This window comes from Schistocerca serialis, chromosome 8, assembly GCF_023864345.2.
Source record: "Schistocerca serialis cubense isolate TAMUIC-IGC-003099 chromosome 8, iqSchSeri2.2, whole genome shotgun sequence".
NCBI classification, from domain to species: Eukaryota; Metazoa; Arthropoda; class Insecta; order Orthoptera; family Acrididae; genus Schistocerca; species Schistocerca serialis.
In genome coordinates, this window is record NC_064645.1 from 76,808,083 (window position 1) to 76,834,841 (window position 26,759).

Sequence of the window (26,759 nt, forward strand, 5' to 3'; positions counted from 1 at the left end):
TTAATATAGGAAATAAAATTTTGCAACATTCAGAAATTTGTGTATACGAGGAAGCTTTTCATAGATCTCCTTGTATGAGGATGGAACTTTCAGCTGATTTTCATTACACTACATATGCATTCATCTTTTTTCTGGAGGTTAGACTATTAGTAACACACCAGTTTAAGAAATTATGACTGTTTTGCTCAAAAATATTAATAATTTCATCATTACAATAATGTCATTATACCCTTCTCATCCCCTCTTTCAGTTTTTCATATGTTCCTGTTGAGTTACATTGTATCTTTGTGATGTTACTGCTTTATTGACATTCATGTGAAACAAACTTGCGTAGGCTATGGTCGCCGAGATGTGGTGGAGTTCTTATTGGCTGCAGGAGCATCCATACAAGCACGTGATGATGGTGGCCTCCATCCTTTGCATAATGCATGCTCATTTGGACATGCTGATGTCGTGAGACTGTTGTTAGAAGCAGGTGCAAATCCAAATACGCGAGACAACTGGAATTACACTCCTCTTCATGAGGCAGCAATTAAGGGAAAAGTGGATGTCTGTATTGGTAAGTTTTTTTGTGAATTTGAATGTCTATACAGAATTTACAAATAGAGTAGTCATTTGGAATTCAGCTTGTTATTTAACAATCTGTATCTCCAAATTGAAGCTTGTAAAACCTTTTTTGCTTTATAAGTGCCATATCATAAAATAGTCAGAAGTATCAGTATAAATCTTCTGCTTGTAATTATACAGAAGATTAGTGTACATAACTTTTTGGAAAGATGAGTTAAAAGGCAAATGCTTAATGGAAAGCTGAAACTGACAACCCACAAAATTCACTTCCCTTTTAGTTATATTGCAAACTGCTGTGGATTTGTTTGTAGAATTTGAGATATATTCATAATTTTATTTGCACATAGATGTATGAAGTTTCCTCTGAGCACCTCAACTTGTTCTTCATAGATTTCCAAGAAATATGTATTTTGCTGTAAACTAAATAAATGTTATCAATATTGAGTGAGGGTTGACAATGTTTAAGCCCTCGATTCCCATTCAAGAGGAGTTTGGCTTGTATTCGTGTTTGACCATTCACATTTATGTTTTCTTTAATTTCCATAAATCACACATGGCAAGTGGTAGGATGAGTTATTTGAAAAGGCTATGGTCAGTTTCCTTCTCCACCATAGTCCAGTTCAGGTGTGTGCACCATTGTTAATAACAGGGCATTACATCCTAATCTTCTTTCTTTCTTCTTTGTCTTTTAATTTGCTTTACGGAAATTGAAATATGATTCAAAATGTCATCTTAGAAAATCGGGTGTTCTGCCAGTAACCTGCATCATACTTGCACGATGTTTCGATCGCGCAACTCACACCCTTCATCATGTGCTCCCAGAGGCTGAATTCAGTGCGGAACGGGTCCAGTATTTATGCCTAATGCCTATGTGGGGCTAGGCCCTCTGTCATTGGTCTGTGTACAAGTGTGCTGAGCCAAAGAATTGTTTTGTAAATACACTATGAGTGACCTGGGTGCCCTGTTATTTAAATATTACTTTGTCAAGAAATGTGTATATTTTACAAGAAAATATTTGCATTTGTGTGATAGTATATGTTTAAATAGACAGTCTGTTGTCGTATGGAATAAAAGTAATGCTTATTCCGTCGGTGGGTCATAAAACTCTTAACGTATTCATTTTCATTCTATGAATCCCTTAGATTGAATTAAATTGAATTTTATTTGATCCTGTAGGATTACATGGTGTACAGTGAAATACATGTAATATCGGAGAATACAGAAACCTTCTTTATCACGTACTTCCTTACTATCCTAATGCCATTGATTATAATTAACAATATTTACAAATTTAACGTGGACAGTACTCATCAACACTGCAAAATTCCTTTTCCACCAAATAGTCTTTTAGGTTCTTTGAAAACTTAGTGTCATGTACATTGTCTTGCAGTTTTTAGACAGACTTTTCTTAGTAATTTGACACCTGAGTACTGGGGTCCTTTATCAAGCATTGTCAGTCGATGGGGCATGCTTTGTATGTCATTCTTCCTACATTTGTTGTGGGTGTGTACACTAGCATTTGTAGTCCACTCTGCACTATCTTTTGTGACATACAGTATAGTTTTATATATCTACAAGTAGGAAAAAGTTAAGATGCCTAGTCTTTTGAAGCAGTTTCTGCATGTTTCAGAAGTCTTTCTTCTTAATATGATTCTGACCTCTTTTTTTTGTAATGTGAACACCCTATTTATGTTTGAGTTTCCCCACACTACCACTCCATACCGCAGGTGTAGTTCAAAGAGTCCATGGAATACTGTGTACAGAAGCTGTTTGTGTGCATACTGTGCTAGCTGCCTCATTAAAAATATGACGGAGCTGAGTTTCTTACAGACAGAATTAATATTTTGTTTCCATTTCAGCTTGTTATCCACAATAATACACAAGAATAGTGGATTATGCTTGTTTTAGTCTCGTTTCATCCACCTTTAAAAGCCATGTGCACAGCCTTCTCTTTATTTCTGAACACTGCATACATAGTTTTTTTTTTTTTTTTTTTTTTTTTTTAGGTTTATAGCAAGTCCATTTTCCTGGAGCCATTGAGCTGTGGTGTTTGCTGATATGTATACTTGTCTCTCATGCTGTGCCACAGTTTGGTCATTGTTCAGTCATGTCATCTGGATACAATATTTTCTTCTCTTTCTCTTCAACGCCTGTGTCATTAGCAGATGGGTTAAACAGCAATGGCTCCATTACCGATCCCTGCGACGCTCCATATTAGATGCTTTTGGATTCTGACTGATATGCACCCCCTATTGATACATATTGCTTCCTGTTGCATTGGTATGATTCTATCCACTTATGTGCTTGCCCTCAAATACCACAGTTTTCCAATTTTCTTATCAGTATTTCGTAGTCAATAGTTTCGATGATTGGGAGATAAAGAAGCTTGCACAGGATAGAGTAGCATGGAGAGCTGCATCAAACCAGTCTCAGGACTGAAGACCACAACAACAATAACAACAACAGTTTCGAATCTTGTGGAGAGATCCAGAAAACCCCCAGGGGGCTCGCCACTTTTCAGCAGGTTTGTGCTTGGCTACCACGGGGCCCCAGCCTTTGCAGCATCTTTTCCCTTCCGTGCTGCGTATCTATCCTCTTGCTATTCTTTTTCCCCTCCCTTGGCAAACACGTCTGGGGTGTTACTGGGAATGTTCCGCATTTTGCATCACTGACATAAGAATAGTCTCGCCACTGTTTTTCATTCCCTTTTCATTTCTTTGTTTCCCTTCTCCTATCTTTCCTCCACTTCAGAGTTTGAGATTCCTCTTTTTCTTCTTCCTCCCTGTGCATTCCTGAAGGCCGGCCCACACATCTGACATGTAACAAGTGACTGGGTAACGTGTAATTCCCAGCCCCGGGTCAACAAGTAGAGTTCGCACATACTCTCTGATACGGGACAGGCCCAGGGAGGGGTGACTGCCTGAGCTGCTACCTACCCAAATTTTCAGTTGGTTCCTCTGTCAGGTGTTTGGGAGGTGTGACCTGTGGTGTGAACAGTCACATTAGACGAGTGCACCCCCTTGTGAAGGGAGCCCCCATTTGGAAGGAGTGTGCTATCAGAGATGTTGGCAATCATGGGGGATTTTCTCGCAATGAGCCAGTCATCTTGACAATCAATGTCTATGAAATGTAAATGGAATGAGGCTAACAATTCAAAGACCCTTCCAGCTGTGCCACGGTTCCTCATGGTTTCATATTCTGAACACGGTCAATACTTCGCAACGGTAAATCCGTTATTATTCAGAGAGGTATTGCTGCTCCCGTTTACAGAATGGCACTTCGCTTTTGGAGACCACTTCTGATTCTCAACTGCTTGCTACCTCGTTTCTCCACGGCTATCCTGTTCGTGTCGAGGCCCATAGAACTTTGAATTCTTCCCTTGGTGTTATTTATACTAGGCTGCTTGACGGTCTGACTGAGATCGAAATCTAATCATACCTCTCTGATCAAGGTGTCATTGCCACCCATCAGGTGATGAGAAAGGTAGATTTCTCCTTAGCACCCACACACACTCTTTTTCTCACCTTTGATAGAATGATGCTTCTGTCCAAGATTAAAGCAGGCTATGAAATTATCGCAGTCCAACCATACATTCAGAACGCGATGTGCTGCTACCAGCATCATCATTTCTACCACTTTAAAACATCTTGTCAACACCCAGCCAAATGCATAATCTTTGGTAGGGATGCGCACGAGGGTGATTGCCCACCTCCTTCTCCCTGCTGTATCAACTGCAATGGCAGCCATGCTACCTCCTCTTGAGATTGTTCCATGTATCTTTATGAGCGGGCTGTCCAGCAGATCGGGGTAAAGGAAAAAGTGCCTTACCCGGTCTCTCGCAAGTTATTGGCTAGCGACAAACCCTGTGTTCTACTGTCTGGCACTTACAGCTTTGTTCTTGGTACCTCTCACTGCATGAAGGACATGGCCACACAGACATGCAACCTCAAATTCAGCTCTGAGTTTGTGAAATCACCCTGTGTCAAGGTAGCATCGCTGTCCCCTCGTCCAGCTGTGCAACAAGCCACCACACTCTCACCTCAAGGAGCAAAGCCACCAGCTACACAACCAACAGGCTGGAATGGATAGAAGGAGTACTCCCATGAAGACTTCCTACGTCCCTACAGCCAACCAACACCTGTGTCTTCCTCTGCTGACAGGGAAAGCTTGAGAAAGTACAACAAAGGCAAGTGGTCTTTTCCTTCGCTGACACGGAGATCCTCTACGATGGTGTCACCACTTGATACCTTTGCCCAGCTGGCCTTCGTGTCTCCGGTTCGCACCACTAACCATTTTTCTGCATTGGACTCCACAGACCGTTAGCACAAGGAAGCTGATGCTTCTGTGGACCTCGTGGAGCAGGATCCTCCTGCTTCTGTGCCCTGTAGCAGCGAGTCTTCACAGGCTGGCACACGACAGCCACCAAGGTGACACCCCTTCTTCCTCATCATGACTCTCCTCCAATGCAACATTCGCAACCATGCTGTTCAGAAAGTTACGAACCTCTTCTTTCACCTCGTCGTCGGAGCTGAATCGCTGGGACCACAATTAACGCTGACAGGTACTGTGAGACTCTGAAAAAACTCAAATGGGCAATTCAGAACCAGAGAAGAGGAATGTTAAGCAAGGGCGTACACATTCTCCATGACAACGCTCGCCCACAGATCGCTCGACAAATCGTTGCTCTCCTGCAACAGTTTCAGTGGAACATAATCACCCACCCACCCTACAGTCCTGACTTGGCGCCCAGTCCTGACCTGTTCCCTTGGTTAAAAGAACATTTGGCCGGAAAGTGATTCAGCTCCGATGACGAGGGGAAACTTAGAGGTTCATAACTTTCTGAACGACATGGTGGGGAGCTGGTATGACATGGGCATACAAAAACTGCTACAGTGTCTACAAAAATGCATCGACAGAAATGGTGATTGTGTCGAAAAATAGCTAAATGTTCAAGCTGTAAACTGATGTAAACCATTGTAGAAATAAACAGGTCTGTGTACTTATAAAAATTGGAGACCTTACTTTTGGGATTACTCTCATACTTCCTGGGGTGCAGATCAAATCACCCTCCTCAGTTTGTACTGGTCCCTTGTCTGTTCGAATTTTAGACTAAGGTTGCTTTGTTGATGCATCTGCACATCCATCCCTCTTACGCTGTCTCAACACTGTCCACTATCATGCCATCCGTTTGGCTGCTGGCGCCTTTTACACTAGCCCACTTGAGAGTCTATAAGCTAAAGGTACTGAACCACCATTGTCCTACCGCCGTGACTTTGTCCTCAGCAGGTATGCATGCTGTTTGTCTGTAGTGCGTGGCCACCCTTCTTATGCCTCCTTCATCGATGACTCCTTTGGTCGCCAGTATGGGGCACTTCCCTCTTCTCTGTTACCTCCTGGAGTCCGCTTTTGGCACTAGATCTGGCAGCTTAACTTCAAACTACCTGCTACTTTCCCGGTGGGTGTGAACACCTCACCACCTTGGCATGTTCACCTTGGCCTTCATTTGCTTCCTAAGGACACTACTCCAGCCTTGCTGTATTGCCTTCAGTTTCATGACCTTCTCATGGAACTTGGTGATAGTACCTTTGTGGACGCTGATTTCTCTCGAACGACTGTGATGTTGGGTGTGCCTTCGTTATTGGCACCGACGTTTTGCGGTATTGGCTTCCTGCACACTGCTCAGTATTTACAGCCGAGCTCTTCGCCTTGTATCAGGCCACGGGGTACATATGGTGACACAGGCTTTTAATTGCATTCTTTGCTCACCCTCTCAGCACCCTTCAACGTCTCTGTGTGCTGTACACTGCCCACCCCTTAGTGCAACGGGTCCAGGAAAACTGTTACTTGCTCATTCTTGAAGGAGCCACTGTGATGTTTATGTGAGTTCCTGGTCATGTCGGTCTGCCAGGAAACGAGGCTGCTGACGCTGCTACCAAGGCAGCAGTCCTCGTACCTCAGCCCACTAGTTCCTATGTTCCCTCTGATGATCTCTGCGTTGCTGTCTGTCAGGAGGTGATGTCACTTTGCCATTGCCATTGGTCATCCCTTCATGTGCATAAGCTCCAGATTACTAAGCCTCTCCCAGTGGCTTGGATGACCTCATCTCGGCCTCCTGCCGGGTGGAGGTCATTTTAACTAGGTTGCTTATTGGGCACTGCCTTTTTAGCCATCATCATTTGTTAAGTGGTGCTCCCTCACCACATTGTACACATTGCGCCCAAGTTTTAACTGTCTGCCATTTCCTGACGGAATGTTCATTTTTTAACTATTTACATTCCACCTTGGGTTTGCCATCTGAGTTATTGGCCGTTTTAGCAAACGACGCACGGGTTGTTGACTGTGTCTTACTTTTTATCTGTTGAAGCAATATGGCGAGGGTCATTTAATTTTTAGTTCTGGACCTTTGTTTCTGTATAGCGTCTTTTATTGCCCTTTCTCCATGTCTGTTTTTAGCTGTCTTCTCTTCTGTTAATTGGGATTGACATAGTCATTTTTTAACTCATCTTTGTCTTTGTGTTTTATAATTTTGACTTGGCTGCATATGACAAACAAAACAAAGATTCAGAAACATTGCAGATACAACTTGTTTTTCATCCAAGGACTGTATAGTGTATTCTGTCTGACTGCCAAATGCGGATGCCGTGGATTTACTCTTTCTGAGACAGTGCTGTGATGGTATGAGAATGTAGTATTTGTCCAGATAATCACCTAATCTATTATACATAAACATTTGAAGGATTTTTGAGAAACCTGATACCAGTGAAACTGGCCTTAAGTTGTTTGGGTTGTCCTTATCCCCTTTCTTGTATACTGGTACCACCCTGCTTATATTTAGTTTTTCTGGAAAAATGCCATCTCGGAAAGAGCTGTTTGCTATGTCCAGCAATGGTGAGATTATTTGCTCACTTACTTGCTTTATTACATGATTCAATATTTCATCACCACCAGCTGACTTCTATTTCTGTGTAGTTTTCCTCAGTTCATCTCCCATGACTGGTTTCAAGAATATGGTTCTGCTTGATTTTTGTGATAACTTTGTAACTTTCCTTTGTGGGCTATTTCTTTCCAATTTTAAGTTCGCTACCACATTTATATAGTTATCATTGAGTATGTTAGCTGTTCTTCTACCATTTGTAACCACTGCGTTGATTTTTATTGACCTGATACCTGTTTCTTTGATCCAGCTTTTTCTTGTCTTTCACCATTAATTGCATTCCAAGCTGCCTTTGTCTTGTTCATTATGGTAGCATTCATTTCTCTTGATTTTGCCTCTCGTATTGTTTTTCTATACTTCTTTTGTAGCTTCACCCTCCATCTCAGATCCTGCAGCTTCCTACGCAATTCTATTATTTCACCGGTAGTCCATTTTGTCTGCTCCTGCATCTTTTCTTGTCTCTTTACTTTGGGGAATGCTACATTAAAATGGTGTTTAATTGTTGTAATAAATGAGTCATATTTTTCATTCACATTCTGCACATCTAGGGCTGCATTCCAGATTTCCCTGCTTAATATTGTTCTAAAAATGTTAATATTTTGTTCACTGATGGTGAGATTATGACGTGATTCAGTATTTCATTATCACCAGTTGACTTCGATTTTTGTATAGTTTTCCTCAGTTCATCTTCTATGACCGGTTTCAAGAACATGGTTCTTTGCCCATAATCCCTCTACAGCCATCATACTGGAACTAAGTGAGGTCAATTCTCCAAGTTAGATGCTCTTTGGTTGTTTATTTTTGGTTCAGGTATTATGTCCTTATTTCTGCAGCAGAAGGTCAGCTGTCCACGATTATAAGATACTTCTGTTCGGACTACATATGACTCATAGTCAGAACTACTAATATGAGTAATGATGTCAATAACTGTGTGACTTCTAGAATTCACTCTTGTTGGTGCAGATATTGTTGCCTCCAATATTGTATTGTATTAACAATTCTTCAGAATCTGGTTGTGGTTTTGATTCTTTTGCCATGTCAATATTGAAGTCTCCACATATAACAATGTTTTTGTTCATATTCATTTTTAGTAGGTTAGCCGTTCCCCCCCCCCCCCCCCCCCCCCCCCCCCCCTCCCCCAAGAAAGATGCTGATCTTACCACTTGGTGATCTCTGCACACAAAACAATATGAAGTCATCAGTCCCTACACCAGTACTTTCAAAGTCTCTTTCTCTAGATATAGGTAGTCTCATGCCTTTACTGTTTGTAGTCTTTAGGGTTTTTTCCTGTTTTACACAGATGATGTGACTTTCCAAACAAAAGCGCTGGCATGTTGATAGGCACACAAACATACACACAAAATTCAAGCTTTCGCAACCAACGGTTGCTTCATCAGGAAAGAGGGAAGGAGAGGGAAAGACAAAAGGATGTGGGTTTTAAGGAAGAGGGTAAGGAGACATTCCAATCCCGGGAGCGGAAAGACTTACCTTAGGGGGAAAAAAGGACAGGTATACACTCGCACACACACACATATCCATCCAGACATATTCAAAGCCAAAGAGTTTGGGCAGAGATGTCAGTCAAGGCGGAAGTACAGAGGCAAAGATGTTGTTGAATGACAGGTGAGGTATGAGCGGCGGCAGCTTGAAATTAGCGGAGGTTGAGGCCTGGTGGGTAACGAGAAGAGAGGATATACTGAAGGACAAGCTCCCATCTCTGGAGTTCTGACAGGTTGGTGTTAATGGGAAGTATCCAGATAACCTGGACGATGTATCACTGTGCCAAGATGTGCTGGCCGTGCACCAAGGCGTGTTTAGCCACAGGGTGATCCTCAGTACCAACAAACACTGTCTGCCTGTGTCCATTCATGCGAATGGACAGTTTGTTGCTGGTCATTCCCACATAGAAAGCTTCACAGTGTAGGCAGGTCAGTTGGTACATCACGTGGGTGCTTTCACATGTGGCTCTGCCTTTGATCGTGTACACCTTCCGGGTTAAAGGACTGGAGTAGGTGGTGGTGGTGGTGGTGGTGGTGGGAGGGTGCATGGGACAGGTTTTGCACCGTGTGCGGTTACAATGGTAGGAGCCAGAGGGTAGGGAAGGTAGTTTGGGGATTTCATAGGGATGAACCAAGAGGTTACGAAGGTTAGGTGGACGGCGGAAAGACACTCTTGGTGGAGTGGGGAGGATTTCATGAAGGATGGATCTCATTTCAGGGCAGGATTTGAGGAAGTCATATCCCTGCTAGAGAGCCACATTCAGAGTCGGATCCAGTCTCGGAAAGTATCCTGTTACAAGTGGGGCACTTTTGTGGTTCTTCTGTGGGAGGTTCTGGGTTTGAGGGGATGAGGAATTGGCCCTGGTTATTTGCTTCTGTACCAGGTTGGGAGGGTAGTTGCAGGATGCGAAAGATGTTATCAGGTTGTTGGTGTAATGGTTCAGGGATTCCGGACTGGAGCAGATTCGTTTGCCACGAAGACCTAGGCTGTAGGGAAGGGACCATTTGATGTGGAATGGGTGGCAGCTGTCATAATGGAGGTACTGTTGCTTGTTGGTGGGTTTGATGTGGACGGACGTGTGAAGCTAGCCGTTGGACAGATGGAGGTCAACGTCAAGGAAAGTGGCATGGGATTTGGAGTGGGACCAGGTGAATCTGATGGAACCAAAGGAGTTGAGGTTGGAGAGGAAGTTCTGGAGTTCTTCTTCACTGTGAATCCATATCATGAAGATGTCATCAATAAATCTGTACCAAACTTTGGGTTGGCAGGCCTGGGTAACCAAGATGGCTTCCTCTAAGCGACCCATGAATAGGTTGGCGTACGAGGGAGCCATCCTGGTACCCATGGCTGTTCCCTTTAATTGTTGGTATGTCTGGCCTTCAAAAGTGAAGAAGTTGTGGGTCAGGATGAAGCTGGCTAAGGTAATGAGGAAAGAGGTTTTAGGTAGGGTGGCAGGTGATCGGCATGAAAGGAAGTGCTCCATTGCAGCGAGGCCCTGGACGTGCGGAATATTTGTGTATAAGGAGGAGACATCAATGGTTACACGGATGGTTTCCAGGGGTAACAGATTGGGTAAGGATTCCAGGCATTCGAGAAAGGAATGGGATTACCTTGGCAAACTTTTTATGTGGTGTTGTCTGAAAGCTGACGCAGTCCCTCAGCCACATACTCCCGACGAAGGGTTCCACTACCGTGGTACTTGATCGTCGGGAGTATGTGGCAGTGGGACTGCGTCAGCTTTCAGACAACACCACATACAAAGTTTGCCAAGGTAATCCCACTCCTGATATCCAGGCAGAGCTTCAAGGAATCCTCAGTACCTTTGGCCCCCTACAAAACCTTTCACCTGACTCCATCAACCTCCTGACCCCACCGATACCCCGAACCCCTACCTTCTACCTTCTTCCTAAAATTCACAAACCCAGTCGTCCCGGCCGCCCCATTGTAGCTGGTTACCAAGCCCCCACAGAACGTATCTCTGCCTATGTAGATCAACACGTTCAACCCATTACATGCAGTCTCCCATCCTTCATCAAAGACACCAACCACTTTCTCGAACGCCTGGAATCCTTACCCAATCTGTAACCCCTGGAAACCATCCTTGTAACCATTGATGCCACTTCCTTATACACAAATATTCCGCACGTCCAGGGCCTCGCTGCGATGGAGCACTTCCTTTCACGCCGATCACCTGCCACCCTACCTAAAACCTCTTTCCTCATTACCTTAGCCAGCTTCATCCTGACCCACAACTTCTTCACTTTTGAAGACCAGACATACCAACAATTAAAGGGAACAACCATGGGTACCAGGATGGCTCCCTCGTACGCCAACCTATTCATGGGTCACTTAGATGAAGCCTTCTTGGTTACCCAGGCCTGCCAACCCAAAGTTTGAGACAGATTTATTGATGACATCTTCATGATCTGGACTCACAGTGAAGTTGAACTCCAGAATTTCCTCTCCAACCTCAACTCCTTTGGTTCCATCAGATTCACCTGGTCCCACTCCAAATCCCATGCCACTTTCCTTGACGTTGACCTCCATCTGTCCAATGGCCAGCTCGACACGTCCATCCACATCAGACCCACCAACAAGCAACAGTACCTCCATTATGACAGCTGCCACCCATTCCACATCAAATGGTCCCTTCCCTACAGCCTAGGTCTTCATGGCAAACGAATCTGCTCCAGTCCAGAATCCCTGAACCATTACACCAACAACCTGATAACAGCTTTCACATTCCGCAACTACCCTCCCGACATCGTACAGAAGCAAATAACCAGGGCCACTTCCCCATCCCCTCAAACCCAGAACCTCCCACAGAAGAACCACAAAAGTGCCCCACTTGTGACAGGATACTTTCTGGGACTGGATCAGACTCTGAATGTGGCTCTCTAGCAGGGATACGACTTCCTCAAATCCTGCCCTGAAATGAGATCCATCCTTCATGAAATCCTCCCCACTCCACCAAGAGTGTCTTTCCGCCGTCCACCTAACCTTGGTAACCTCTTAGTTCATCCCTATGAAATCCCCAAACCACCTTCCCTACCCTCTGGCTCTTACCCTTGTAACTGCCCCCGGTGTAAAACCTGTCCCATGCACCCTCCCACCACCACCTCCTCCAGTCCTGTAACCCGGAAGGTGTACATGATCAAAGGCAGAGCCACGTGTGAAAGCACCCACGTGATTTACCAACTGACCTGCCTACACTGTGACGCATTCTATGTGGGATTGACCAACAACAAACTGTCCATTCGCATGAATGGACACAGGCAGACAGTGGTTGTTGGTAATGAGGATCACTCTGTGGCTAAACATGCCTTGGTGCACGGCCAGCACATCTTGGCACAGTGTTACACCGTCCGGGTTATCTGGATACTTCCCACTAACACCAACATATCCGAACTCCGGAGATGGGAACTTGCCCTTCAATATATCCTCTCTTCCCATTATCCACCAGGCCTCAATCTCCGCTAATTTCAAGTTGCCGCCACTCATACCTCACCTGTCATTCAACAACATCTTTGCCTCTGCACTTCTATCTCGACTGACATCTCTGCCCAAACTCTTTGCCTTTGAATATTTCTGCTTGTGTTTGTATCTGTGTGGATGGATATGTGTGTGTGTGTGTGTGTGTGTGTGTGTGTGTGTGTGTGTGTGTGTGTGTGTGTGTATACCCGTCCTTTTTTCCCCATAAGGTGAGTTTTTCCGCTCCCGGGATTGGAATGACTCCTTACCCTCTCCCTTAAAACCCACATCCTTTTGTCTTTCCCTCTCCTTCCCTCTTTCCTGACGAAGCAACTGGTGGTTGCGAAAGCTTGAATTTTGTGTGTATGTTTGTGTTTGTTTGTGTGTCTATCGACCTGCCAGTGCTTTCTTTTGGTAAGTCACATCATCTTTGTTTTTAGATATATTTTTCTTTTGTTGACTTATACGTTGTGGGCTGCATTCTGAAAGCATATTCTGTAGCCCCTTCTTTTTTGCATAGTTCCTATATTTTGCTTTTTCAATTGCAGTAATTGGTTTTTCACCCCCATCAGGCCATATTAGTTTTCCTTTCTTCTAATTATTTTGCAGACATCTGTAAACATTGTGCCGAGTGTTACGGACCCCTTGTCTGTTTAAATTCATGCCATCCATCCCTAGTCAGTTTTCTCTCAAAAAATTTGTTTGGGTCTGTGAGAACAGCACCAAAACGATCTCACTGTTCTTTGACAGCATAATTTATTTTGGAGATGTATTTGTCATGCACTGACCTTCTTTTTATGATTCCGCTAAGTATCAGCCGGGATCCCGCATAGACACTTCTTGCCGAATGAATCATTTTTCTTATTTAGTTAATAATTTCTTTGTCACTGCTGCTTCTTAACGAATTTGTTCCAATGTGTATAAAGACACCACTGTAATTATTCTTGGTTCCAGAATCCGGTTTTGTATTTGTCTGCTTTGAATTTACCATGTTTTTAAAATACTTGCCGAGTTGTTTGTTCTAATTCCCGGTCTGATGTCGATTTTAAATTGAGGACAGCAATATTTTTCAGTAGTGAGACACCAAGTATTAGAAACTCATTTTTGTCCCTTTGCATGGCTGTGGTGCCCTCTTTTATTGTGTGTCACTGTCTTCCATTTATATTTATCTACAGATTTTTGGCTTGCTGAGTTTGTCGTGACATTGGAAATGCTAGATGTGTTGTTGTTTTTAGCATTCATAGGCGCACTTGTATTTTCACCGTTTTGCTTTTCTGTTTGTTGTATTTCACACACACACACACACACACACACACACACACACACACACACACAGAGGACTCCTTTTCTTGCATTAATCTATCGTTTTCTTTCTTTATAGTGAATAGTTCTGTTTTTAGTGTTCCAATATCACTTTCAAGTAGCTTTATAATTTCGTTTTTTGAATCCACTGCCCTTAAGAGATTGGCTGTTTCATCACATAAACAGCCGTGGCATCTCCATGAAAAGTCATCATTGATGAATTTCAAATTTCTTGCACTTTTCATGTAACAAGAAGTTGCACTTTATGCACAAAACACCTTTCATCACTCGCTTTTCACACTCCCTACACGAAGAACTGTTTATTTTTTGCCCTTTTAACAAGACCGAAGTGTCACTACAATTTCCTATTGGCACTATGACATATTGTACAGTTTCAAAGGCTCTTTAATCTCTAGAATTGTAATAAGGATGTATACTCTGTATTAAAATATGTTGAATTCAGTTATTTGTGTGTTGGCAGATTTTTCGTTTTTGCTGTGGATATTTGAAGAGAAGTCACAGAATTGTCCTTTAATTGCAGCACTACTGCAGCATGGGGCAGATGCTTCAATCCGTAATACAGAAGGTAAAACTGCATTGGAGCTTGCTGATAGTGCAACGAGACCTGTACTCACGGGAGACTACCATAAGGAAGAACTTCTGGAAGCAGCACGCTCAGGTGCCGAGGATCGGCTTTTAGCATTGCTCAATCCGTTAAATGTTAACTGCCATGCCAGTGATGGCCGACGTTCAACACCCCTCCACCTAGCTGCTGGTTACAATCGAGGACGTGTAGTTCAACTTTTACTGCAGAATGGAGCTGATGTGCATGCCAAGGATAAAGGGTAAAACAGGAGATTTTTATTTCAAGCATATTCTGAATTGCTTATCATGTGATATAATTTTGTTCTGCATTTCCAGGTTCAGAATATATTTTCAGAATGACTATGATATTTTATTACATTGTACAGTATTGTAAGTTTATTCATCAGCAACTTGTTTATTTTGTTCCCCTGTATGTCTACATATACCGCCTTTCCTCGTAATTTCTTTGTTTCTGGTCTTCTTCAAATCCTATGTCTACAGATTTGAAGAGGGAAGTGTTGATGTTACTGCATGCACTGTGTTTTTTAATTTTGTGTGACTCGCGAAGTACAGCTATTTTGAACATAATTTCACACAAAGTGTTCTTTAGTTTCAAACCAGACTGTTATCTCAAGCAGGTCTAAAACAATACCTGTGCAATGTTTCAAAATAGTTGGTGCCTATAAACAAGAGCTGTAAGATGATTAGAATGAAGAAGTGTTAATGTTAGGAAAGAGCATAATAAAATAGTACTGGAATTGCTTGAAAAAAAATCAGTATTCACAGTACAGGTTGATGTAATTAGCATATACTTTAAGGTATTTCACCATTCCTAAGTGTTGTCATAGGAGTCAATTTTTGTTTTTCTCAGAAAAAGCAACCACTAGCAATTTATGCGTAACTGCTTATATTACCCTCATCTTGAATAATTGCTTAAATTTTAATACCCATTGGTTGAGCGTTTTCACTAACGGTCTTTGAATTTAGTGTTTTGCTCTTTCATACTCACTTGAACGTGCCACTCCCAAGTATTGTGTGCATGTGTATGAATATTTGGAGCTGGCAGGCTGTGGTTGAACAAGGCTTAGGGGGGAGGGCAGAGCAGGGGAGGGTGAGGGAGCTGGTGTTATTTATGTTGTACTAATGTCAGTTGATGGAACTAGAAAATCCTCCCTTCCCAATTAAGCAATACTTTCTTCAGATTAACAGTTAAGTCTGCTAAATAATTATCCATTGACAGAATCTTAATAGTTCACAGTGCCTTCTAGCAAACTCAAAGCTAATTTGGCATGTATTATTCTCATAGGTAAGGTGAATCTTAAGATAAAATATTCAACAAATGGTTCAAATGGCTCTGAGCACTATGCGACTTAACTTCTGAGGTCATCAGTCCCCTAGAACTTAGAACTAATTAAACCTAGCTAACCTAAGGACATCACACACATCCATGCCCGAGGCAGGATTCGAACTTGCGACCATAGCGGTCGCTCGGCTCCAGACTGTAGCGCCTAGAACCGCACGGCAACTCCGGCCGGCAAAATATTCAACAACATTAGGGATAGGGCAGATTGTTATTCACCGTAAAGGTTACCCATTGAGTTGCAGACAGGCATAATAAAAAGACCGTTACACGTTACAGCTTTCAGGCAGAACTCAACACAAGATGATTACTTTTTCAACAAAGCAAACACATGTGCATTCGCACGAGAGAGAAAACCTCGTGCACACATGACTGGGTACCAGGGCACACAGGCAATGCGGGGAACGAAAGGGCAGATGTAGCAGCCTAGGGGGTGTGTTGTGACCCTCAGTTATTTCAGTGTGCCATCCCCCCCACACACTATCGCCTTGCTGTTGCGGTACACAGCCATACATTGATGGGAGAATGAATAGCTGAAAGTTGCAGATGATAAACTGTGTCTAGTAAAGCCCACTATGTGGCCGTGGCATACCTCCTTACTCGAGGCCCTCCTTACTTGTATTCTCGTTGGCCACAGCGCTCTTCTGCATGGCTTCTTGATCTGGCACGATGATTCTCCAATGTGCGGTGCTTGGGGCACACAGGTCACTGTGCACCACATTTTACTAGACTGTGTTTTATTTCCAGACCAGAGGGTAGCTCCAGGTTTGCCAGTAGAAGTGCCCTCTATTTTCAGTGATCAAAATATGTGATGAGACTTTTAAGGTTTAGTGATATGTCCAACTCGTCTTCAAACATTTAGGGAAATATTCTGAATGTGTTAACAGGTCGACTGGCTGACCTGCGTTTTTTGTAAGTGGTCAGTCTGTCACATATCCCTGTGCTGTACTTTTAGCTCCTCTGTTGTTTTCCTTCTATTTTCTACCCAGGTGCAGTACCTTTCACTGTTTCTCCTTTGCTTTACATTATGTGATACGGAGTGATTGTGTGGATCAATGGGAGTGAGTGATTGAATGAGTGGGTCAACGGTTTTATCCCTTTTAACGATATTCGTTTCTTTTAATATTATAAGGGCACACTGTTGAGTGGCCATTAGACACAAGAAAGCAACAGCAATGACACATACAACTGCCACTGCCGGCAGCTCTAGTGGTGAAGCAGATATAAGCAGGATTTTATTCTCTCGAAAGTCTTTTCTAAAGTTGCCAGACTATAATCAGAATTTTAAGTTTCTATCAAAATAATAAAAATGTGGTAACTCAGGGTTTTAAGTTAAGGAGTTAAGAAATACAACAGTCAGCCACTTTTTTTGTGTATATATTCTATCTATATCAAAATAATAAAATTTCATAAAAAGTAGCTGGTTGCTGTATTTCTTAAAATAATATAATACACAGCCACAGAATCCAGCAACCAGTAAAATGGATATATTATAATTCCATGTTAAGCATTTTCACTAAGTGACTTAAAATGGAACATTCACACAGCACAGGATTACATTCACAAAAATTTTCTTAATTATAAACCAAACATTGCTGAGTAGTCACTTGCTAGTAAAATCAGACCAAAGCATTTATAAAAACAGCAAAATTGTGTTTTTGTTTGTGGAAAAATTAAAGAATTAAAACTGTTAAAGTAGATGTGTTAAATAAATACAGTTTAAATACTGGATGTTCCAGAATGGCACTCCAATAAAACATTGTTTTTGTTTTAAGTGATTTTTCATTCAATACAAATGTTTTTCATGAAGCTAACTACATTTTCATAAACAAAAGGTAACTGTTTACATAATGAACAAAACATTGTAGTTGGAAACAGCTTAAATAAAATTTCATGACTTACGTGACATATACTATGATTTGAATAAATTAAAAGATAGAAAGTTACATTGTTTTCTAAAAATACTTGTCATGAAAATTATGTTCCCACTAATGTTTCTGTTTTAAAGTGAATGTAGTAGGTTGACTAACTTCCTGCCATGTTATGGTTCGTAGTTCTAAGTGACAGAATTGTTCTCATTAATTTTGTAAACAAATAAGAACTCTAGTGTACCACATGGTTCAACAGAAACCATGTATCAATCATTTCTAAACTAAAATGGTATCAGATACTTCAAATCCAAAAGTGGCATCAAAGAATTCATTTTGTCTAACTGGCCTAAATTGTGGTACTTCGTAATTTACTTTCAGATCAATTTAGTTATGTTGTAGACATGTATTATTGCATGATATTGTCCAATTGCAACACCATTATGATGAATAAGGCAAAAAAATTACTTTAGGCAACAACAAAAGTTTGGAAATGGTTAAAAGTTTCATGGAAAACTACATTATCTACCAAAAAGTGAAAGTCCAGAATGGAATAATGACTATATTATGAAAAGGATAGCTTGCTACTCACCATACAGTGGAAATTTTGAATTACTGAGAGGCACAGGAAAAAGACAGGTGAAAAAGGAAGCTTTTGCCCAAAAGGCCTACTTTTGAATTAGATGGCATACATACAAACATTTGTGCAAACCCAACTCCCACACACGTGACCATTGTCTCTAGCTGCTGAAGCCAGACTGGCCAAAAGCTTGCTACTTTAGCAGTCTTTCTATCGTTCGTATCGGTGACTTAATGTTTCCATTATGTGGTGAGTAGGAATCTATCCTTTTTGTATTGTTAAAATTATCAACATAAATGTTACCACCTAACAAACTAGAAATTAAAAAAAAGTCTTATTATTATTTTCTGCTGGCATTGAAATTACCATGAATTGTCAGGTTATCGTTGAATCATTTCAGAAAAAGTCTGCTTTGCTTCATTTGTTCAAGATATGGTTCCCTGCCTCACCGAAATTTCTTTCATTAGCTATATTTGCAGCGGGAACACAAAACTGTTTTCTCATTGAAATAGATAGCTTGAGAAATAAACTGCTTCCACCAGTCTAGCATATCATCGTCATCACAACTATCCAGTGTGGTTAAATATAAAGCAACCTCATTGGTAGATTGAATATCAGATGGCCCACAGTCTGGCCTCTCTGAAAACAGGGACTTCATTTTTTTGGCTGGAGAGCATGGGTAACACACTCTAGGCAGCTCTAAGTAAATATCATAAAAACCGAGTAAGAAGTTTGTCACATTATAGTTTTATTCTAGCATACATGGAAATAATATTCCATCACAGATTAGTGGATGCAGTGTGTGTGTTCTAGACAGAGAATCAGGAGCAACGACGAACATCATCTGCCCAAGGGCAAAGATTTTCTTCTGTTCATTAGTAAAGTCACAGATTGCATTGGGAAAGTTTTAAGGAAGTGTGTGGTGGAAACTATTTTCACATCCACCAGGAAAATAAAAGACTATTTAAGATCAGCAAAAGATGAAAGACACCCTTTGACTACACCGGGGATATATAAAATTCCTTGTAGTTGTGGACAGGTTTATATCGATACCGTAAAGAGAACTGTGAACGCCCGTCTTGTTGAACATAGGAGGAATTGCCGTCTGGGTCACACGGATAAATCGGCCGTAGCGGAACACGTTTACCAGGAAGGTGATCATGAAATAAAATTCAGTGAGAAGAGCGTCATTTCCATAACCTCGCATTATTATGCATGCATGTATAGAGAGGCTATCGAGATTGATAAACAGTGTAATTATTTTAACAGGAAAGACGAAGGTGTTAAACTGGATAAAATTTGGATGTCAGCATTGCACCGCAAGTGCGACAATCTATTACTTTCTATCATGAATGTTGGCATTACCAGAGACAATCTCATAGCAGACGCCACGTGATCGACAGTGGCACCCTCTGTACTGCCTATATAGTCAGCGCTTCCTCAAGTTCTCTTTGCAGTTCGCCGCTGTACTTCAGAGGAAGTCTCCCGCAGTTGGAGACAAAATGTCAGTGGAGAGTTTCGTACTTCGACCACGGCCTATCAGCCCGGAAGTTTTAAGTGAAGTGCCTATATATCTTCATGCTCTGCATTGCAATGACTTATCTGTTTATGCATCCCTAACAGTACACTAAATTGTAGGATATTTCTTGCCTTCTATCACTACTGTTGCATCTTTCAATGTGTCCAAATGTGTACGTGTTTTTTTGCAGTATTGTTGTTGCACCAATACATTTTTCGGAGAAGCCCTTCTTCGCAAGAATTTCCATGATTTTCACTTACTGCCTAACTACAAACTGTAACATTCTAACTACCTGTTCCACCTAGTCTCCATTTCTTGCTTCAAGCTTGTCTTTAACAAATTCTAATTATCCATTTTCTTCATGAAACAGACAGTATGGCAGCGTAATTCGTAAAATAAACCACTGCAACCTCATTCATGAAACAGAAAGTGTGCTGGGCAGCATAAATCATGGAATATACCACTGCAGCCTCATGTTTCAAGTAATTGTCAACAAAAAACCTGTTTCAGGGCTGTGTTCAAAACTTGTAATGCCTGTGTATGCTGAAAGGATTGCATTGCCTTTGCATATATTAGCATCTCGGTCTGTGACAAATGAAATCTTAAGATGCTGGGGATTTACTCCTAAATTAAGTAATATTTTCCAAGTATGGTTATACATATCCTGAATGCAAAAGAAGTTGGCATAGCAATGTTTGGGGAGAGATTTTCATTAGTGATTGGCAAGGATGGAAATTACATTGACTGTGTGTGCTGTGCCACACACACTGCATTCCTGTTTTACTTCTCTTATGCCAGATCTTAAAGCACATATCTGCAGAACATGACAAAGTGCATTACCAGCTCCAGAGGAAGTTACTGTTATTAAAACTTGTAGAAATATGTACCAAAGATTTTCATCTATTTACATTAGTATCAGATTGAGAATCTTGTGCTTTATGTCAGGAGCTTCAAAACATACAGAATTTATACAGGTGGATGTCTCCGACATTCTTCTTCATTCTACGGGAGTGGAACAGAACACTGAAAGACAAGCTGAATACAGGCAAGTATGATGCCTAGCATTGTCCGGACTGTAGGTGAGAAATCAAGTGTATTTACAGCAGATACATACTAGAAAAGTTGTTACCTACCTGTTGCTGCACACTTTGTCGGTCTAGATTGGACACTGCAAAATAGGGATTGGAAACACCCATTTCCATTCTCATTAGTTACCAATGAAAATCTCTCCCGAACACTGCTCTGCCCACAGCCTTTTGCACTGAGAACATAGGCCTGGTCTTCCAAATCAATTTCCTGTTTCACACTTAGTCTCATGTTTATGTGCCATGATCGAGCAGCAGGTAGTTGAGGGACAATCATGTAATCGGAGTAGTGGTAGAGTGTCAGGTCATTTGTGTATAGGATACTTCCGTGAGTGTGAAGAAAGTCGAATGCAGTTGCTCCCTCCCATCCAAAATGCCTACATTGACATCTGCCAGACTTTCCTGGAACTACATACGCCAAGCAGTTAAAGTGCATAGAAACACCAGATGCAGATCTCTATAATGTTCCCACCATTTTAATGAGAAGTGGCAAGAAGAGAACTATAGATCTACCCTCCTGGTTAGAATGAAATTGTGTGATTCAGAGCTAATAGAGATCAAATTAAAACAATGCTAACTTCAAGCAAACTGGTCAGGGCAATTGTATGTATAGTGTGGCATATGAATCTGTGATACTAACAGTTCCATAGTGCTGTTTTGTGACCTAGCAACTGCAGTAAGCCACCAGGTGGCACTTGAGCAGGTAGCAAGAGCAACATTGTTACAAAATTAATGTGAACACGTTTTAAGTAACAGTAGATTTTTTCATTTAACTGTTCTGTTCTTTCACTATCTTTAACTCGGATTCCCATTTTTTCACTCTTAGTGTTTACGCATATCTATTTCGTCTCAAATTGTATCCTGAGTGTAATTCCAACAAATGAAGTGAAACAAGAGAGGAAAGCATGCTACACAGCCAGGCCTGCAAATTCATGCATTTGATGAGGAAGTACCTCGAGAAAGTAAAGAAGAAGGGATCTCTAATTTCTGCATATCATGTTCTGAAGTGGACAGCTTTGAAAATAAGGAAAAGCAGTGTTGTAACAGTAGGGAAAGAAAACAACAATTAAGATAGTGATGAGACTGCTACAACAAAGTTAAACACACAAGGAAAACAAACAGCTGAGGAAGTAGAAAATGACTCCCATGAGTGATACAAATGAAGATTTTTGAAGCATGTCAGTACAATAAAATTTTTTCAGGATTTGTGTCGCATCAATTCGCAGTAAGTCCACATTATTTTGGGAGGTATACTCTCTTACAGTATTCTGCAGAAGTCCCAGTTCCTCACAATCCATCTCGTTATACTATTATTTGTGTCAGTTAACTTTTAAATCACCACAGAAGCCACTTCACAACAATTTGTCGACTGCCCTGTATAAATACAGGCTGCTTACACTTGTTGCCTCTTACTGCCCAATGAATAGCAGTATGTTGCTTCCTTCTTATTACTTCTAGAACAGGTCAATGTGCTGCACGAAAGGCAAAACTCCTATCTCCATTCACAAGATTGGCTGTCGCACATATTTCGGTAGCCTCTGTAATAAGTGTCCAAGAAACCACTCATTGGATAGATGAGACATCTTCTTGAAATTAAATGTGTACTCCTCCATTAAGCTATACCTGTTGTTGTTGTGGTCTTAGTCTAGAGACTGGTTTGATGCAGCCCTCCATGCTGCCCTATCCTGTGCAAGCTTCTACGTCTCGAAGTATCTACTGCAACATACATCCATCTGAATCTGTTTAGTGTATTGATCTCTTGGTCTTCCTCTACGATTTTTACCCTCCACACTGCCCTCCAATACTAAATTGATGATTCCTTGATGCCTCAGAACATGTCGTACCAACAAATCCATTCTTCTAGTCAAGTTGTGCCACAAATTCCTCTTCACCTCAATTGTATTCAGTACCTCCTCATTAGTTACGTGATCGATCCATCTAATCTTCAGCATTCTTCTGTAGCGCCACATTTCGAAAGCTTCTACTCTCTTCTTGTCCAAACTATTTATCGTAAATCTTTCACTTCCATACATGGCTACACTCCATACGAATACTTTCAGAAAATACTTCCTGATACTTAAATCTATAATCGGTGTTAACAAATTATTTCTCTTCTTCAGAAATGCTTTCCTTGCCATTGCCAGTCTACATTTTGTATCCTCACTACTTTGACCATCATCAGTTATTTTGCCCCCCAAATAGCAAAACTCAGTCTCATTTCCTAATCTAATTCTTTCAGCATCACCTGATTTAGTTGACTACATTCCATTATCCTTGTTTTGCTTGTGTTGATGTTTATCTTATATCCTCCTTTCAAGACACTGTCCAGTCCATTCCTTCAACTGCTCTTCCACGTACTTTGCTGTCTCTGACAGAATTACAAGGTCATTGGCAAACCTCAAAGTTTTAATTTCTTCTCCATGGATTTTAATTCCTACCCCAATTTTTTCTTTTGTTTCCTTTACTGCTTGCTCAATATACAGATTGAATAACATTGGGGATAGGCTACAACCCTGTCTCACTCCCTTCCCAACCACTGCCTCCCTTTCGTGCCCCTCGACTCTTATAACTGCCGTCTGGTTTCTGTACAAATTGTAAATAGTCATTCACTCCCTGCATTTGATCCTTGCCACCTTCAAACTCTGAAAGAGAATATTCCAGTCAACATTGTCAAAAGCTTTCTCTAAGTCTACAAATGCTAGAAACATAGGTTTGTCTTTCCTTAATCTATCTTCTAAGATACATCATAGGGTAGGGTATTGCCTCACGTGTTCCAACATTTCTACGGAATCCAAACTGATCTTTCCCGAGGTTGGCTTCTACCAGTTTTTCCATTCATCTGTGAAGAATTTGTTTTAGTATTTTGCAGCCGTGACTTATTAAACTGATCGTTCAGTAATTTTTACACCTGTCGACACCCGCTTTCTTTGGGATTGGAATTATTATATTCTTCTTGAAGTATGAGGGCATTTTGCCTGTCTCGTACATCTTGCCCACCAGATGGTAGAGTTTTGTCATTGCTGGCTCTCCCAAGGCTATCAGTAGTTCTAATGGTATTTTGTCTACTCCCGGGGCCTTGTTTTGACTCAGGTCTTTCAGTGCTCTGTCAAACTCATCACACTGTATCATATTTCCCATTTCATCTTCATCTACGTCCTCTTCCATTTCCATAATATTGCCCTTGTAGTGTAACAATGTAAGTTTCTTATAAATGATTTTCTTTCGACATATGGCCATGTGTAGACTTCGTCACCTACGTCAGTTACAACCCACTTCAAAATTATTTATATTCCTTTTAAATTGTCTCAGAATGGTTCTTGAATGAAACTGTAAAACATCATCTGAGTCGTATGCACAGAATTACGTCACTCGGGCCAATTGTTTTGCGTAAACTTTTTCAATTTTAGATGTCGTTTGTTTCAGAAATTATATTGATTCACGTTATCTGATTTAATCGATATTAGAACCAATTTGAATAAACTTTTTGAGATTCAAAATCGCGATGAACGCTGTCAAAATTCAATAATCTTGTCAAATATATTATTAATTCATTCACATAATTCTTCATAAATAAATCCTCGGAACACGTATTTCAACTTTAGTAGCATCCACTAGTTTATTATCTTCCTACATACAGACGTGAACCTGAGCCTTGAAGAGACAAAACTAACATTTTCAATAAGATTAAACTTCCTATGATATCATTGTTGTACAAAACATTACAAATTCTCATTTATTTGATTTTTAGAAGCACGACGCAACAACTCGGTTTCAGGATCTTCTGTTGCTCTTTGGCTGTCGACCCGCGACGTATAGTGGCCAGCAATTTTCTCTCTGGTCCCGGCAGCGAAGATGCTGTCTCCGTTCGTTGCGCCGCCCTCTCCGTACATGAAACATAAAAAAAATACAAAACTTTAAACAATTCACAACCATTACAAATATTACAAAAATACATAAACAAAACTAAATTAAACTTATATTCACCTGCAAACTGGGCTGACACTGGTGGATGGGTGACGCTTCAATTTCGTCCCACTACACCCTCCAGTACATCACCCTTGTGTAGACCCTCTATGTACTCCTTTCATCGTTCTGCTTTCCTTTCTTTGTTTAGAACTGGTTTTCCATCTGAGCTCTTGATATTCATACAAGTGGTTATATGCCTCTACATCCTTACATTTGTCCTCTAGCGCTCCCTGCTTAGCCATTTTGCACTTCTGGTTGATCTCATTTTTGAGACATTTGTGCTCCTTTTTGCCTGTTTCATTTACTGCATTTTTATATTTTCTCCTTTCATCAATTATATTCAATATCTCTTCTGTTACCCAAGGATTCCTACTAGCCCTCATCTTTTTACCTACTTGATCCTCAGCTGCCTTCACTATTTCATCTCTCAAAGCTACTCATTCTTCTTCTACTGTATTTCTTTCCCCCGTTCTTGTCAATTGTTCCCTAATGCTCTCCTGAAACTCTCTACAACCTCTGGTTCTTTCAGTTTATACGGGTCCCATCTCCTTAAATTCCTACCTTTTTGCAGTTTCTTCAGTTTTAGTCTACACTTCATAACCAATAAATCGTGGTCAGAGTTCACATCTGTCCCTGGAAATGTCTTACAGTTCAAAACCTGGTTCCTAAATCTCTGTCTTACCATTATATAATCTATCTGAATCCTTCCCACCGAGCGAGGTGGCGCAGTGGTTAGCACACTGGACTCGCATTCGGGAGGACGACGGTTCAATCCCGTCTCCGGCCATCCTGATTTAGGTTTTCCGTGATTTCCCTAAATCGCTTCAGGCAAATGCCGGGATGGTTCCCTTGAAAGGGCATGGCCGATTTCCATTCCCATCCATCCCTCACCCGAGCTTGCGCTCCGTCTCTAATGACCTCGTTGTCGACGGGACGTTAAACACTAATCTCCTCCTCCTCCTGAAACGTTCCAGTGTCTCCAGGCCTCTTCCATGTGTAATACCTTCTTTCATGACTCATAAATCAAGTGTTAGCTATGATTAAATTATGCCCTGTGCAGAATTCTACTGGGCGACTTCCTCTTTCATTCCTTACTCCCATTTGATATTCACCTATGACTTTTCGTTCTCTTCCTTTTCTTCTATTGAATTACAGTCCCCCATGACTATTAAATTTTCATCTCCCCTCACTATCTGAATGATTTCTTTTGTCTCACTGTACATTTCCTCAATCTCTTCATCTTCTGCGGAGCTAGTTGGCATATAAACTTGTTCTACTGTGGTAGGCAAGGGCTTCGTGTCTGTCTTGGCTACAATAATGTGTTCGCTATGCTGTTAGTGGCAGCTTACCCGAACTGCTATTTTTGGTAGCTTACCCGCGCTCGTATTTTTTTTTTAAATTAATTATTAAACTTACTCCTGCATTAATCCTATTTGATTTTGTATTTATAATCCTGTATTCACCTAACCAAAAGCCTTGTTCCTCCTGCCACCGAAATTCACTACTACCCACTATATCTAACTTCAACCTAACCATTTCCCTTTTTAAATTCTCTAACCTACCTGTCCGATTAAGGTATCTAACATTCCACGCTCCGATCTGTGGAACGCCAGTTTTGTTTCTCCATATAATGACGTCGTCCTGAGTAGTCCCTGCCCAGAGATCCGAATGGGGGACTATTTTACCTCCGAAATATTTTACCTAAGAGGATGCCATCATCATTTAATTATACAGTAAAGCTGCATGCCCTCGGGAAAAATTAAGACTGTAGTTTCCCTTGCTTTCAGCCGTTCGCAGTACCAGCACAGCAAGGCCATTTTGGTTAATGTTACAAGGCCAGATCAGTCAATCATGCAGACCGTTGGCCCTGCAACTACTGAAAAGGCTGCTGCCCCTCTTCAGGAACCACAAGTTTTTCTGGTCTCTCAACAGATACCCCTCCATTGTGGTTACACCTACAGTACGGGTATCTGTATCGCTGAGGCATGCTATTCTCCCCACCAGTGACAAGGTTCATGGTTC

The 26,759-nt window shown here is 41.4% G+C and overlaps 1 protein-coding gene across 2 annotated transcripts in view; it reads left to right on the forward strand.

The window, feature by feature from the left end:
* The window catches only part of LOC126416028 (poly [ADP-ribose] polymerase tankyrase), a 301,772-nt gene that overhangs the window by 58,131 nt on the left and 216,882 nt on the right, over positions 1-26,759 (forward strand). For both annotated transcript variants that reach the window (XM_050083481.1, XM_050083482.1), the window contains exons 2-3: positions 335-559; positions 14,316-14,619. In XM_050083481.1, coding sequence (XP_049939438.1) covers positions 335-559; positions 14,316-14,619 — 529 coding nt within the window. The remainder of the gene's footprint in view (positions 1-334; positions 560-14,315; positions 14,620-26,759) is intronic.